General features: G+C 48.9%; 1 protein-coding gene across 1 annotated transcript in view; it reads left to right on the forward strand.

Moving 5' to 3' along the window:
• Positions 1–16,336, forward strand: part of LOC121277734 (potassium voltage-gated channel subfamily KQT member 5-like) — a 351,643-nt gene that overhangs the window by 313,926 nt on the left and 21,381 nt on the right. Inside the window, 1 exon segment of the mRNA XM_041187370.1 lies at positions 7,402–7,497. Within this exon segment, the coding sequence (XP_041043304.1) occupies positions 7,402–7,497 (96 nt within the window).

Raw genomic sequence — 16,336 nt, forward strand, 5'->3', positions numbered from 1 at the left:
AAAGGAATACATTAATCATTTCTCATAGCATTACAAGAAGGAAAGCCCTGACTGAGAGGGCTCAAATTCAAGGGACTGCCCATGACAAAGCTCATATCCCAGGGACTGTCCAGGACAAAGCTCAGAACCCAGGGACTGCCCAGGACAAAGCTCATATCCCAAAGACTGTCTGGGACAGAGCTCATATCCCAGGGACTGCCCAGGACAAAGGTCATATCCCAGGGACTGTCCAGGACAAAGCTCAGAATCCAGGGACTACCCAGGACAAAGCTCATATCCCAGAGATCGCCCAGGACAAAGCTCATATTGCAGGGACTGTCCAGGTCAGAGCTCATATCCCAGGGACTGTCCGGGACAAAGCTCATATCCCAGGGACTGTCTGGGTCAGAGCTCATATCCCAGGGACTGTCCAGGACAAAGCACATATCCCAGAGACTGTCCAGGACAAAGCTCATGTCCCAGAGACTGCCCAGGACAGAGCTCATATCCCAAAGACTGCCCAGGACAGAGCTCAGAACGTTGGGATGGTACAGCAGAGTTTACATCTTCTGAGGAACTTAAACCACTGGAAAACCAAGGAGTGGTTCTTTTGAGAGGGTCAGTCTAACCTGCAGTAATTCCAATATATTCCATTGGTGCCAGTGGGTTTGTTGGTCTCCAACCCTTTTAATCCAACCAATGTCTCTAACTCAATCAATTCAAAACCCTGTAGCATAGTAGCTTTATTTGAGTCATTGAGCAGTAAGTTGGTGTCAACATATTCACTAAATACTGCTTTAAAATAATCATTTTAATTTCCTCCTTGTCGCTTCTGTCCTTTTGAAATCTATGGGCAGAATCATCCCATTATTGCACTAAGTGTGATAGCAGGGTTGAAAAATGAAGTCATTGGCAGGTTTTCACGCTGTATCATCCACTTCATTAATTATGCAGCCACAGGAAACACACTGTCTCACCAGCAGGCAGCCTCTGAATTGCCCGCCATACCATAACCTCACCGTTTCCTCACTCCGGGTGCCATATCTAAACGGTAGCCGCGCCCACAGTTCTCACTGCCTGCGGCCCAGGACTGCTCCAGTGAAGACATGGCCCTGAAAGTCAAGAAGAATTCAGTGAACCAACACTGGACTGCCTTTTGGAGGCCCACTGTGATGTCCTCCACCCCCTCCCTGGCTGCAGGAGGTCCAGCAATCTCACCACTCTAACTTGGGAGGTGATGGCAGTGGTGGTCAGTGCCAAAGCTGCACAGAAGAGGTTGGCCATCCAGTGCAGAAAGAGGATGAATAATCTGATCTGTGCAGCCAGGGTAAGGCAACCATCTCATCACTCTAAACTCACACACTCATAAAGCCAACACACATTCACTAACATCTCACTCACTGCCAGCTCAAGGCACACCACGACTCGCTCTCTCTCTCTCACACATCTTCACATCTCCACCTGGCCTCAGCTCCTCTGGAGACTGCCTCCTCAGCCCTCAACATCTTGAGGCTACTTGCACAGATCAACATGTGCCCCAAACACACCCTGGGACAACCGCCCCCTACCCACACCCCCCCTCCCGCCCCCCACCCACCCACCCCCGCCCCCAACCCCCCAACTCCTCCCCCTACTTTCCCCAGTACAACTCTTACCCTGCAGCCTCTTCCCTTGCTTGAGGCCACTTTTCCCCTTTCCCCAAGCAAGCCCTATCCCTACAGCTGTTGAAAAGCCACCCCCGCCTTACACTGGTCTGGTAGGTAGAGACCTGGCCATGGGTCCCCCTAAAAGTGATGTGGTGCTGTCTGCGAAGCCTGACACTGTTGACTATGAGTGCTGCCCAAAGCAAGGTAGGCAAACAAACTGTGAAGTCCTGAGTTAAATGCAACTCGCCAGGTGCATGTCACTTATATCCAGTTGTGAAACATGCCAACATGCCTGATGATCCAGCACAGGGGGAATGATTCTGGTGAACAGAGCTTATAATGAGATGCAAAAGTATTGAAATTAGGTTCCCGACGTGAGACAGCAGGAAACATGGCCTGCCATTGACGGATGGAGCAGACAATCGCAAGCTGGTTTTACAGCAATGCAAAACCAATTTTTTCCACTCCCACCCGCTATGATGTATGCAGCAAATGGGAGCAGACAATTCCACCCTTTATTTCTGACTAACTCCTCTTTTGCTTCCAAACGCAAATGCACCAGTGTCTTTTACCCTATTGATCTCTAGGAGCAGAATTTGGAGTTCAGTGAGTGGATGTAGTTTGCAAGCCCGGGAGCTGCTGGGAAATGGGCCGCTACCAGTGATTGGCCTTCAACCATGATTTCACACTGGCGGGCCAACTAAGGCCCACCCAACGTGAAACACAGCTCCCCACTGTCAGGAAGGGCCATGTAGGAGCAATGGCGACCCAGCGACCAGTTTAAAAACGGCCCTGGCAGCCCCTGGAAGGCTGCCACGGATGAACGTCTGTTCTTTGTTGGCAAAGTGATAGAATCAAGTGTGGCTGCAGACGCCAGGCAGAAGGGCAGGTTGGGTGGCACTCAACCCCCGCTTTTTGGATGAGTGCTTCACAGTCCTCCTGGAGGAGGTGGCTGCCAGGAGGGACACCCTTGTCCCCAGGGATGGGAGGAGGAGACCACTGCACCTCACAAAGAGGGCATGGGAGGAGGCGGCAGCGCTGGTTAGCAGCCGTGACATGGTGCGGTGCACCTGGTTGCAAAGCCGGAAGAGATTCAATCACCCCTGTACTTAGGAAGGGTGAGTACTGCGTTGGCATGGGTCAGTGTGCAGAAGTGTTAAGGTCTAGCCGTCCTCCCGTGGACCTCAGGGGTGTTAGAGCCTGAGTGCCAACTGTCAATCATGCCGGAACTGGCCAAAGAGGTGAGCTCCGGCTGCCTTGTGGCTCGAGGGCCACAACTTGGATGTGCCCTGGGAGGTGTTCCTCAGCTGGGGTTGGCCAGGCTGCAACAGCGTTGCAGGTAGAGAGTGGATTAATCCATGCTCCTCTGACCATTCAGGAGAAGACAAGCCATTACAAGCAGAGAGGTCACGTACAGGCGGAGGCCCTCCCAACCTGCAGCTGCTGGCCAGATTCGAGTAGGACGCCCTGGAGCTGGAGAGCTGGCACACTCCACATGCAACTGGGCGTGGAGAGGCGGGTGTTTCAGACAAAGGTAAGAGCACAGTGCACAGAGGTGAGAGTTTCAGATTGTGAAACCATTCTAGTGTAGTCTCTTCATTGATGGGAGCCTCAAACCTGGAGTCCCCATTGATCATTGAAAGACGATGGCACCATGATGCTGATCTCCATTGTCTTACCAGAGTGCCTGGCATGCACAGTGACAGAGTGATGACTTTAACTAATGATGTCCTTGTTCTCCCTTTTAGATTCACCAGCATGCATTTACTTTCTGGACCCTGAAGGGCTACCCCTAATGCCAGAGGACCACCGGGCATCCTTTTCACCTGCGTCACACCCACTCTCTGAACCAAGCAAGCGCAGATACTAGCACCTCGGCGGGCATCACATCACCATGTAGTCTATCGGTGCACATTGATGACAGCACTTCACACTCGCTTGAGGTGCAGGCAGAGGCAGAGAGTGCCCAAGGCACCAGCAGTCAAAGGCAATTGACGAGCCTGTGGAGTCGTCCATTAAGATCCAGATGCTGGATGTCCAGCAGGATGTGCGGCAGGATCTGGTGGAGATCCATGAATGTCTGCATGCCATGGTCTCCGTTGTGGAGGAGTCCATGCAGAGTGTGAGCACTGCATTGACCCTCATGGCCAAGCGCACTGCCTCCTCCCTTGAAACAGTGGCAACTTTCATGGAGAGGCTGCTCCAGGAACAGAATCAGGGGTTCCTGGGGTTGCACCCGGTCCTGCAAGCCCTCAAACAGGCACTGACCTCATGTAGTCATTGTCAGTTTGAGAGATGGATGAGGCACCCAGTATCCCAGCTAGGTGCCTGTCCATCAGTGGTGAGCAGGGAGGTCCAGAGCAACCTCACGTTGGCACATGAGATGTCTGTCGTTTCTGCAGGCTCCTGTCAGGGCACTCTGGATGACGGCAGCAGCTCCTCCGCCCCTCCGCCAGTGATTGTGGCACCTGATGACACTGCAGTGACTGGGGAGATGCCAACCATGGCACTGGCCACGTCCTCCCAGGCACTGGCCATGCCCTCCTCCACCCCTCCCTGCCAGCACAGGCTCCACTGGCCAGAGGACAACTGCCAAGGTCATCAAGGCCAACAAAACAGCGTCAGCAGGCTATCTCCAATGCCGATGCCAGCAAGGGGGAGCACCAAGGCATAGCACTCAGAACGTGAGTTAAAGGTACTATGAGCACAAGAGGGACAGGTTAAGGGTGATTTTCTGTTCATTTATGTTTGATTTATATGTCTGCAGGTGTGGACATCAACACCAGTAATGGTAATGTTATTATACATTCAATGTGACAATAATATTAAATTTGCTTTGGCTCTGATAGCTTGAGTATACTTCACCTTTTTTCTTTCCAGTGCAGGGTACACCTGAGTGATACTTTATTGCACAGGTATTGAGTGGACTTTGGGTGCAAATGAAAGTGTCATTTCAGTCATCCTGGATGGAGACAGCAGCCCTGGCATAAGATGGAAGCAGATCTTTGGTGGCCTAGCCATAGGAGCGTTGGGTCAAGGCGTCCCTGGTGTCCCTGAAAATTACAGAGCTCTGCCTCCACATCCTCAACGTTCTCCTCACTGTGGTGCTCTGCTGACTTACTACTGGATTCATCCTCTGTGGCCTGTGGAGCTGCATCAAGATCCTCTTCCTCCAGTGGGTTTCCCTTTGTCAGTGCGAGATTGTGGAGAGCGCAGCATGCGACCACTATCAGTGATACCCACTCTGGGGGTATTGTAGTGTACTCACTGAATGGTCCAGGCATTGGAAGCACACCTTGAGAAGACCTATGATCCTCTCTACCACCGCCCTTGTGGAGGCATGACTGCTCTTTAACGCTGCTCTGCCTCTGTTCTTGGGTGGCGGAGAGGCGTCATGAGCCACCTTTTCAACAGATAGCCTTTGTCACCCAGCAGCCATCCATCCAGTCGGGCTGGAGCACTAAAGAGCCTTGGCCCCTGGGAATGTCTCAGGATATAAACAAGATGGAAGCTGACAGGGTACCTTGCACAGTCTTGTGTCCTGTGGTCACAAACTATCTGCATCTTCCTGTTAATGAAGGCACCCGGCTGACCCGCTGGAGCCTAGATGGCCACATGTGTGCAGTCGATTACAGCCTGGAGACGGGGGAACCCAGCAATCGCTGCAAAGCCTCTGGCTCGCTCAGCCTGGCTGGCCTCATCCGTACGGTAGTGAATGAAAGTCAATACCTGCCTGAACAGCGCTTCTGTCACCAGTTTGATGCAACTGTGGACAGCTGATTGAAAGACTCCACATAGGTCCCCCACTGACCCTGGAAAGTGCTGGAGGCATAGAAGTTGAGAGCCACTGTGACCTTCAGAGCCACTGGCATGGGGTGTCCACCCACATAGTCAGAGCTGGTCTCAGGCCCAGTGATCTGACAAATGGAGATCAGAGTCTCCCTTGAGAGGCAGAGCCTCCTTCGGCATTGTACCTCAGACATATTGAGGGAGCTGCATCGTGCCTGTAAACCCTGGCAGCAGGGTAGTGGCATCTTCTTTGGACACTTCCACCTTGGACTTGCTCCTGGCCCTGCGCCCCTTGTGCCTGCGCCTCTCCTCCCACCGGTTGCTCCCCTGGAAGCTGCATAAGGACACCTGGCCTCGTCTCCCTTCTGCCCCTCTCTTCCTCCTCAGAGGAAATGCCACTAGTGGAGACCACAATTCCCATTACCAGCATTACAGAAGTCTATCTGATACTTGGAAGGGCCCACTCGGCCTGAGTCCTCCGGGATCCTTGGAGACACCAAGGAGACTGGAAATGAAGTCTGAAAATTCTCAGAATGAAGCCCCGAACAGAGATGCAGCTGCCAAGTACCAATAAGCAACCAGCAGCAAACTATCTCCAAAACCCCTCACTAAGCACACTAGCAATGCTGCTAACCTTTCTTATCCTGCCCTTGAATGAGGTTTAGCAAATTGTCGGCCGCCTGCTTGCCCATTTTGCTCGTGCAATGAGTGTGAAATTGCATGTACAATGTAAAATACAGCTTAATTGCCTTTTTAATGGCCTTAACTGGCTTCATAATTGATGGCGGGCGCAGCTCCGATTCCCACTCACCCCGCCGACCAAAATATCACGCGAGGGCGTGGTGATGGCGGGGCACTTACCCAACGCCAACACACACTATTTTACGATCAAGCGGGTCGGGCGTGCACCCACCTGCTCAGTGAAAAATTCTGCCCTCAGACTCTATTTGTGCCTCTGATATCTCTTTGTCCTGTAGAAAACATTTCTCACTCCTTCCTTCCACTTTACTTTTCCAATTCATGCATTTACGGCTTGTTTAGCCTAAGCTTGTTTTTTTTTTGTGGCCATCCTTTACTTGCTCATATTCAATTGTTTTAACTCTGCCTTTTCCCTTGACCAGTGATACCATTGAACAACACACCCCACTAAATTTCCTTTAATTCCCCATTGTTGAATTTTGCCTATTTGTCCCAGTGCTGATCCAGTGGTGTCTTCATTATTGCAAGATCCTAATCTGGCAAAGAGGGACACCCAACACAGGAGGCAGCTTCATCTTGTCTTCCGGGTATAAGGAAGGTTTGGACAGGAAGGGATCCCAAATTTAAATATTTCAGCAAACCATCAATGTGCATGAATGCAAGGATCAGTGTGCATGGCCCGAATACTTCAATTTCAGTTAATCATTACAGTCCAATCTGGGTTTGGACCAGACTCTGCAGAAACATGTTAAATGGAAAATATCAAAAGTCCACATAAAGAGGCTACATAAAACCTTAATGTGACCTCAGCTGGAGCACTGTGTAAGGTAGTGGATTCCACACTATAGGATGTGTATTGAAGCTTTAGAGAGGAAATGCTGACTGGTATGAGGAAATACGAATACAAAGAAAGATGTAAAAAATTGGGTCATTTTTCATTAGAACACTGCAGATATGATAAATGTGTTTAATTGTTGCTGGGTCAAAATCCTGAAATTCCCTTCCTAACATGGACTGCAGCGGTTCAAGAAGGCAGCTCACCACCACCTTCTCAAGGGCAACTAGGGATGGGCAATAAATGCTGGCCCAGCCAGCGAAGCACACATCCTGTGAATGAATTTTTTAAAAACTTATGAGAGGACAGGAGAGGTAGAATCAGACTGTTGGCAGCATTTGGAGAGTCCAGAACAAGGGACCATTCATTCACCTCTTCTTCCAGCAACTTGTGTTGGACGTGTAATCAGTTAGACTGAATGTGACTGACATGTTTTCATGCCCTTTATCGCAGGGTATTCTTGGATCAGGGTTTGCCTTAAAAGTTCAAGAGCAACATCGGCAGAAGCACTTTGAGAAGAGAAGGAATCCAGCAGCCAGCCTCATTCAGGTAGGCCCCATGTTGACACAGTGTTGAGTGTGTCATTCAGTTCTGCGACTCTGCCTGAAATCAGACAAGGGAATGGCAAAGTGCTTATTTTAAACAAAGGAAGTTGTATTCCTGAAAGAAGTGAGGAGTTCTTTGATTAATGAGCTATTCATTAATTGGAACTCATGATGACAGAAGGGAGAAGGTCCAGAGGAAAGGAAACATAACTGCCTGGTGCCCCTCAGTGAGGTAGGGTAGTGCACAGGATCTGGGGCTGGATTAACAACCCAAAGTAACTCTCACAGTTATTCACAGACTCATTCTTGTCATTCACATGCAAAAAATGATAGATCTTGGCAACTGGGAGAGAGACACAAAGAACAACAAAAGGTTACAAAACAGATAGTAAGAGATACAAAAAGGGAATATGAAAAGACACTCTGCAACTACATCAAAATCAATGCAAATTTTTTTAAGAAAGAAAGGATGATACAGAACAATGTGGACTTCTTGGAGAGTGATAATGGTGACATTCTAAATGAAAATAAGGTAATGGTGAGCATGTTGAATCAATATTTACAGTAGAGAAAGAGGGGTCAGCATGCCAGAAATCCCAAGGAAACTAATATTGAATCAGGGACTCACCAAAATTAGTTTAGCAAAATGTCAATATTGAGGAACGTAATGGCACTATACAGTGACAAACCCTAGGACCAGATGGTTTCCATCTCAGGGCTTTAAATGAAGAACTTTGAAGATGCCCTAATTATAATCAACCAAAGGTCTTTCAATTTGCAAACAGCTTTGGGATATTGTGCATTGATCATACCTTTTCTAAGAATGGTGACAAAAAAAACCCAGGGAATAAAGACTGGTTAGCCTAACATCTGTTGTCAGGAATTTGCTAGTCTAATTAAGGATAGGGCAACTGAACACCTTAAAGTTTTTCAGCTGATCAGGGAGAGGCAGCATGGATTTGCAAAGGGTAGGTTATGCCTGATGGTTTGAAGAGGTGAATGCTCTAGTGGAAAGAGGAATTTCTCTGGATGTTATTTATATGGTGTTTCAGAAAGCATTTGATATTGTTCCTCGTAAGAGACTGTTAGCTAAAGTTGAAGTTCATGGAATATGATGATGCAGTGGTATTGTCACTGGACTAGTAATCCAGAGTCCCAGGGTAATGCTGTGGTGACCCGGGCTCAAATCCCACCACAGCAGATGGTGGAATTTGAATTCAATAAAAATCTGGAATTATAAGTCTAATGATGTAAAAACCTATCTGATTCACCAATGTCCTTTAGGGAAGGAAATCTGTCATCCTTACCTGGTCGGGCCTACACGTGACTCCAGCAATGTGGTTGACAGTTAAGTGCCCTCTGAAATGGCCCAGTCTCATGGCACCAGTAACAAACCATTACAAAGTCACAAGAAAGGAATGAAACAGGCCGGACCACTCGGCATTGGCCTAGGAACCAGAAACGACAATGGCAATCTCAACCCTGTTGACCCTGCAAAGCCCTCCTTACTAACATCTGGGGGCTAGTGCAAAAATTGGGAGAGCAGTCTCACAGACTAGTCAAGCAAGTCATCCTCACAGAATCATACCTTACAGACACCACCATCACCATCCCTGTCCCAGTGGCAGGACAGACCCAGTAGAGGTGGCGGCACGGTGGTATACAGTCAGGTGGGAATCCTCAACGTCAACTCCGGACCCCATGAAGTCTCATGGCATCAGGTCAAACATGGGCAAGGAAACCTCCAGCTGATAGCCATGTACCGCCCTCCCTCAGCTGATGAATCAGTGCCCTCCCATGTGGAACACCACTTGGAGGAACACTGAGGGTGGCAAGGGTGCAGAATGTACTCTGGGTGGGGGACTTCAATGTCCATCACCAAGAGTGGCTCGGTATCACGACTACTGACCGAGCTGGCTGAGTCCTAAATGACATATCTGCTAGACTGGATCTGCAGCAAGTGGTGGGGGAATCAACAGGAGGGAAAAACATACTTGACCCCATCCTTACCAACCTGCCTGCCATAGATGCACCTGTCCATGACAGTATTGGTAGGTTGTGACCACCACACAGTCATTGTGGAAACAAAGTCCCACCTTCACATTGAGGATACCCTCCATCGTGTTGTGTGGCAGTACCACCATGCTAAATGGGATAGATTTCAAACAGATTTAGCAACTCACAACTGGGCATCCATGAGGCGCTGTAGGTCATCAGCAGCAGCAGCAGAATTATACTCAAACACAATCTGTAACCTCATGGCCCAGCATATCCCCAACTCTGCCATTACCATCAAGCCAGGGAATCAACCTTAGTTCAATAAAGAGTGCAGGAGCAGCACCAGGCATACCTAAAAATGAGGTGTCATCCTAGTGAAGCTATAACACAGGACTACTTGTGTGCCAGACAGCATTAGTAGCAAGTGATAGACAGGGCTAAGCAATTCCACAACCAATGGATCAGATCTAAGCTCTCCAGTCTTGCCACATCCAATCCTGAATGGTGGTGGACAATTAAACAATTCACTGTGGGAGGAGGCTCCACAAATATCTCCATGCTCACTGATGGAGGAGCCCAGCACCTCAGTGCAAAAGATAAGGCTGAAGTATTTGCAACAATCTTCAGCCAGAAGTTCTGAGTGGATGATTCATCTTGGCCTCCTCCAGAGGTCCCCAACATCACAGATGCCAGTCTTCAGCCAATTTGATTCACTCCACGTGACAAAGAAACATCTGAAGGCACTGGATACTGCAAGGGCTATGGGCCCTGACAACGTTCCAACAATAGTACTGAAGACTTGAGCTCCAGAACTTGCTGCACCCCTAGCCAAGCTGTTCCGGTACAGCTACAACATTGGCATCTACTCAGCTATGTGGAAAATTGCCCAGGTATGTCCTGTGCACAAAAAGCAGGACAAATCCAATCTGGCCAATTACTGCCCCATCAGTCTACTCTCGATCATCAGTAAAGTAATGGAAAGGGTCATCAACAGTGCTATCAAGTGGCATTTGCTTGGCAATAACCTGCTCACTGATGCCCACTTTGGGTTCGCCAGGGTCACTCAGCTCCTGACTTCATTACAGCCTTGGTTCAAACAAGAGCTGAACTCCCGAGGTGAGGTGAGAGTGATTGCCCCTGACATTAAGGCCGCATTTGACCGGGTGTGGCATCAAGAAGCCCTAGCAAAACTGGAGTCAGTGGGAATCGGGGGAAAATGCTCTGCTGGTTGGAGTCATACCTAGCACAAAGGAAGATGGTTGTGTTTGCTGGAGGTCAGTCATCTCAGCTCCAGGACATCACTGCAGGAGTTCTTCAGGGTAGTGTCCTCAGCCCAACCATCTTCAGCTGCTTCGTCAATGACTTTCCTTCCATCAAAAGGTCAGAAGTGCCGATGTTCGCTGATGATTGCATAATGTTCAGCACCATTCGCAACTTCTCAGATATTGAAGCAGTCCATGTCCAAATGTAGCAAGACCTGGACAATATCCAGGTTTGGGCTGACAAGTGGCAAGTAACACTGACACCACACAAGTGTCAGGCAATGACCGTGTCCAATGGCATTACCTTCATAGAATTCCCCAATATCAACATCCTGGGGGTTACCATTGACCAGAAACTGAACGTGACTAGCCATATAAATACTGTGGCTACAAGTGCAGGTCAGAGTCTAGGAATCGTATGGTGAATAACCAACTCCTGACTCCCCAAAGCCTGTCCACCATCTAGAAGGCACAAGTCAGGAGTGTGATGGAATACTCCCCACTTGCCTAGAAGAGTGCGGCTCCCACAACGCTCAAGAAGCTTGACACCATCCAGGACAAAGCAGCCCACTTGATTGGCACCACATCCACAAACATTCACTCCCTCCACCACCGTCGCACAGTAGCAGCAGTGTGTACCATCTACAAGATGCACTGCAGGAATTCACCAAGGCTCCTTCGACATCACCTTCCAAACCCACAACCACTACCATCTAGAAGGACCAGAGCAGCAGATAGATGGGAACACCACCACCTGGGAGCTCCCCCCAAAGTCACTCACCATCCTGACTTGGAAACATATCGCCGTTCCTTCACTGTCACTGGGTCAAGGTCCTGGAACTCCCTAACAGCACTGTGGGTGTGCCTATACCACATTGACTTCAGCAGTTCAAGGAGGCAGCTCACCACCACCTTCTCAAGGGCAACCAAGGATGGGCAATAAATGCTGGCCCAGCCAGCGAAGTCCACATCCCGTGAATGAATAATAAAAAAAAATTGAAGATAAATTATTGACCCGGTTAGGAAATTGGCTAAGCGGCAGGAGAAAGAACAGGGAGAATGGGCAGGTACTGTAATTGATAGGATATGACTAGTGGTGTCCCGCAAGAATCAGTGTTGGAGCCTTAATTATTCACTTTTTTTTTAAAGACAGTTAAAGATAGAAACCTTTGTTTCTAAGTTTGCTGATGAGACAAAGGTAGGCAGCACTGTTAGCAGTCTAGATGGAAGCGTGACATTGGAAAGAGATATTAATAGATTAAGTGAATGGGCAAAGCTGCAGCAAATGGATTTCAGCTTAGACAAATGTGAGGTCATCCACTTTTAACCTAAGAAAGGTTAGAACAGGGTACTTTCTAAGCAGAGATAAAATAGAAACAGCGGAGGTCCAAAGAGACTTGAGCCAGGATTTCACAGGATCCAGGGAACGAGTTGGGGACAGGATTGTTGGGGGAGGGGGCTTTAAAATCAGATGAGATGGGAGAGGATGATGTGCCCGTCACCTTGCCACTGCAGATGACATTCTACCAGCAGTGGGTAAGGTGGCAGGGGACCCTTCTGTCCTTAGGTCAACTGAGGCCCTTAACTGGCCACTTAAGGGCCTCCTCTGGATACCAGTGGCTTTACCAGCAGCAGACGGAGCACCTCTCCTCATGGGGAGACCACTGGGTATACCCTGGCTGCCTTTTTCTGGGTTGGGGGGGGCGTGGAAATGCCTTCCAGTTCGGTTACCCCACCACCAATGCTGAAAGATCCTCCCCTGCCCTCACAACAGAACCACCCTCCACCCTCACTGAAGCCTCCCTAGTTTGCCCCTGTGAACGGACCCCAGTTACTTCCATTGCAATGGCTGCTCCATTGTGATGGGTCCTGGCCAGCTGCAGTCCCAGCAGTCACCCAATTGGCCAGCAGCTCTTGGGAGTGGGACTTCATCCCTTAAAGGGACAGAAGCCCTGACTGTACGCAATTCATTGCCTGCTGTTCCAAAAATGCAGTCAGGGCCCCCATGACCAGCCAAGGCAGGGATGTCCCCAACTTTCCAGCCAGTGGTGGAAGGAGCCACTGTCCCATACAATCCCAGCCTTGGGATTCCATGTACAGAGATCATGAATGTATCATGGACCATTATGGGAAGTAATCAAAAAGGCCATACAAAGCCCTGGTTCGACCACACCTGGAGTACCATGAGCAGTCCTGGGCACCACACTTTAGGAAGAATTATATTGACCTCAGAGGGGTTCACTAAGACAATAACTGGACTCCAACAGTTAAATTACAAGGAGAGGTTACACAAACTAATGTTTTATTCCCTAGAATTTAGAAGGTTAAGAAATGATTTGATCAAAGTTCAAGATATTAAGAGGAACAGATAGGATAGATAGAGAGAAACTGTTTCTACTGGTTGGGGAGTCTAGGACTAGGTGGCATGGCCTAAAGTTTAGTGGCAGATCCTTCAGGAGTGAAGTTAGAAATACTTTTAATGCAAACACTGGTGAAGTTTGGAGCTCTATCACAAATAGCAATGATGCTAGCGTAATTGTGAATTTTCCATCTGAGATTAATGGATTTTTGTTAACCACAGGTATTAAGGAATATGGCACAAAAACCCATATATGGAGTTAGGTTGCAGATCTCATTGAATGACAGAACAGTCTCCAGGGACTAAATGGTCTCTTCTTGTTCCCATGTTCCTACACAGTTACTCTCACACTGATATACGCACATTAATTTTATTCTCCCCACAGAGGAGTTTGGAGGCAGGGTGTCCCATTTACCCAGACAGGAAGGTGCAGGGTAGAGACTAGGTCGCCTTCCCGACTCCCCACAATTAAGTGCAGGATGGGAAGGTTCGAGGACATTCCTGCCCGGATGCCAATTGAGACCTGATTGGTATTCAACTAGCAGTGGGTGGGGGCCAGACCATGTGGGCCACTCACCAGTAAAGCCTGGTGCCATGCCTGCAGTCTGGTGGGGGGATTCATTCTACTCGAGCAGCCCATGCCAAATGGGGAGACTCGGTGGAGGCAAGGGCCTTCCCAGCCCCACCAAAATGCCCCTTCTCTCTCCCACCCCCCCAACTCCACCCCTCTCCTTGACTGGCCCCGGCGAGCCCACCTCACCTACCTGCACTCCAAGCTCCAGTGATGATCCTGCAGCCTGGGCCTCCTGTTATACCAGCTGTGGCCACCACTCCTGATGGTACTGCTGGCACTGGAGAGCAGCCGGGCTCTGATTGGGCAGCAGCACTTGGAGACGGGAAATTCCCCCCTGAGGACGGCAAGGACCCCAATGCCAGTCAGATAAGTGCCTGAATGGCAGTAAATTGGGTTAGGGGCCTGGAGTGGACAGGGCAGGGTTGCCACCTGGTCTCCAGCCAGTGGACCAGTCCACCACCCCAAGCACTAAATTCCTCCCATTGTGCTCCTCACATTGTTGTCATCGTTTGAAATTTGGTATTTTTGCATTTGTCCTGATGAGCGCAGGGCGAGAAGCTTCAATAACATGGCTCTCTTTTCAGCAACGTTATCTTAATTATTCAATTTCCTTGGAACAGAACTTTTTAAGTTCTTTCGGATCTGTAGTGAACAGCCAATAGCAGTGTTCCTGAGAAACTCCTTCCCATCCCTCAACAGACAGTCGAGGCACAACAGCTCATTCTTCAAATGTTAACCTTTATAAATCATTCCTCCTTGAGCAGCCATTATGTGCAGTGAGCGAGAACAGAAGCTGCCAAGCATGAAGCTGTCTCGCTGGCATTCCAACATAAAGCACAAACAGCAGCTGCGATTCTTTGCCGAGTTTTAATTTACTGTATGATGCACATGAGGAAGGTGAAAAGAGTAGGAAGCGTCAGTGTGGGTCATCACTCACTACTGGAGAGGAGAGTAAGGGTTAAATTAGGAGAAATGATTTTATAGGCTAGGCTTGTTTTCCCTCGAGTATGGAAGATTAACGGATGATCTAATTGAGGTGTTAAATATGATTAAAGGATTTGGGAGATTAGAGGGAGAGCAATTATTTCCTCTGAGGGCATAATCTTTAAATTAGAGCTAGGCCATTCAGGAGCTGAGGCACAGACAGGCTTGAGGGGCCGAAGGGCCTAATTTCCCAATGTTTCTGCATTCTACCCTCACTGCAAACCCAGCTGAAATCAGCACAAGTCATAGTTGGCAAATAATTTTCCTTTGATTTACCAATGCACAATTTGTTGGCATCAGCTGTGAGCCATACCTTCATGATGAGAATATCTATACCTCCTTTCATCTGTACTCAACTTGTATAACCAGGACAATGGGCTGAATTTTACACTGTGATTCCGCCACCCCACCACTGCCTCCCCGGCTGTTTAAAAGTCAGGGACGAGCCCATCTCTTCTCAGCCGTGTCATCCCAAGCTGATTTTACAATCATCAGTGTTACTTAGCTCAGGATGAGACTTCCGCCCCCATCTGGGATGAGGTCCCGCCTCCAAGAGATGTCAGCCAATCAGGTGGCCAATCGCTCTCCAGTCCCAACAGTGCCACCAGGAGCCAGATGGAAAGGTAAGTTGGGGTCTTCCCGCAGAGCCAGTATGGCAGGCCCTGGCTAGGGGGCTGGGGTCACTATAAGGAGGGCAGAGGGGGTATGCAGCAGAGGGAGTTCCATGAGGGGGAGTCTTTGTTAAGCACAAGGTGCCCGAATAAGAGGGACCCAGCCCCTAACAAGATCTCTGGCCTTATCACTCCTCCTGTTGCTGGTAAAATACCAACGGTGGTGGGAGGAGGCCCATAAGCAGCCATTAATTGGTCACTTAATGGCCTCAATTTTCCCAAGGACAGGCAGGCTGCCCAACACCTACCCTGCCATCGGTAACATCCCAGCAGAGGCAGGGAGGTGATGGGCATAGCACCGCACCCAGGTCGCCTGATTTTACGCCTCCCACCCCCCTCCCTCCACTTCCTGGAGGCGGGAGCTGGGGTGTAAAATTCCACCCAATGTCTCTTTAAAAGGTACTCCTAATTTGAATCAGTTGCTCTTTGTGGTAGAGATGTTCAGCTGAATTGATAAAGCAGAACATTAGCAGAGTGAGTGAAGGATGTCTGTGTCAGCATCAACCCATATTGTGGTATGGATCCTGTTCTTGTTCTTGTGTCAAGAGTGTATTTGTGCTGAAAATTTTCAGAAAATCAGGTAATTATTTGGAATACTCTGCTGAAATAAGCTCATTAGCGATTTGCTGATTTGCTCCTTTGTTATTCAATTATTTTAATTTAACAAAGTATTCTGATTCCAATATTTCCATATTCTGTAGGGATAATTTGAATTGGGGTCTGTCAATCAAATGGCTGCCAACTCCCTTCCCCAAAAAACACAATTGATCAGGCCCAATTTATCCAGACTGAGTTGAAACAAAAGGAAATGTCTTGTGATGTATTTACTGTGCTTTTCAACCCATTTTACTTGCTGATTTTGTGTGGGTATGTTGTACTTTTTTCCTTCCCCTCAACCACCTCCCCTTTGACTTTAGGCTGCTTGGCGGTTTTACTCCACTGATGGTAGCCGCACATACCTGGTGGCCACCTGGCGATTCTATGAGAGTGTCCTA

The sequence above is a fragment of the Carcharodon carcharias genome, chromosome 5 (genome assembly GCF_017639515.1).
Source record: "Carcharodon carcharias isolate sCarCar2 chromosome 5, sCarCar2.pri, whole genome shotgun sequence".
Taxonomy (NCBI): Eukaryota; Metazoa; Chordata; class Chondrichthyes; order Lamniformes; family Lamnidae; genus Carcharodon; species Carcharodon carcharias.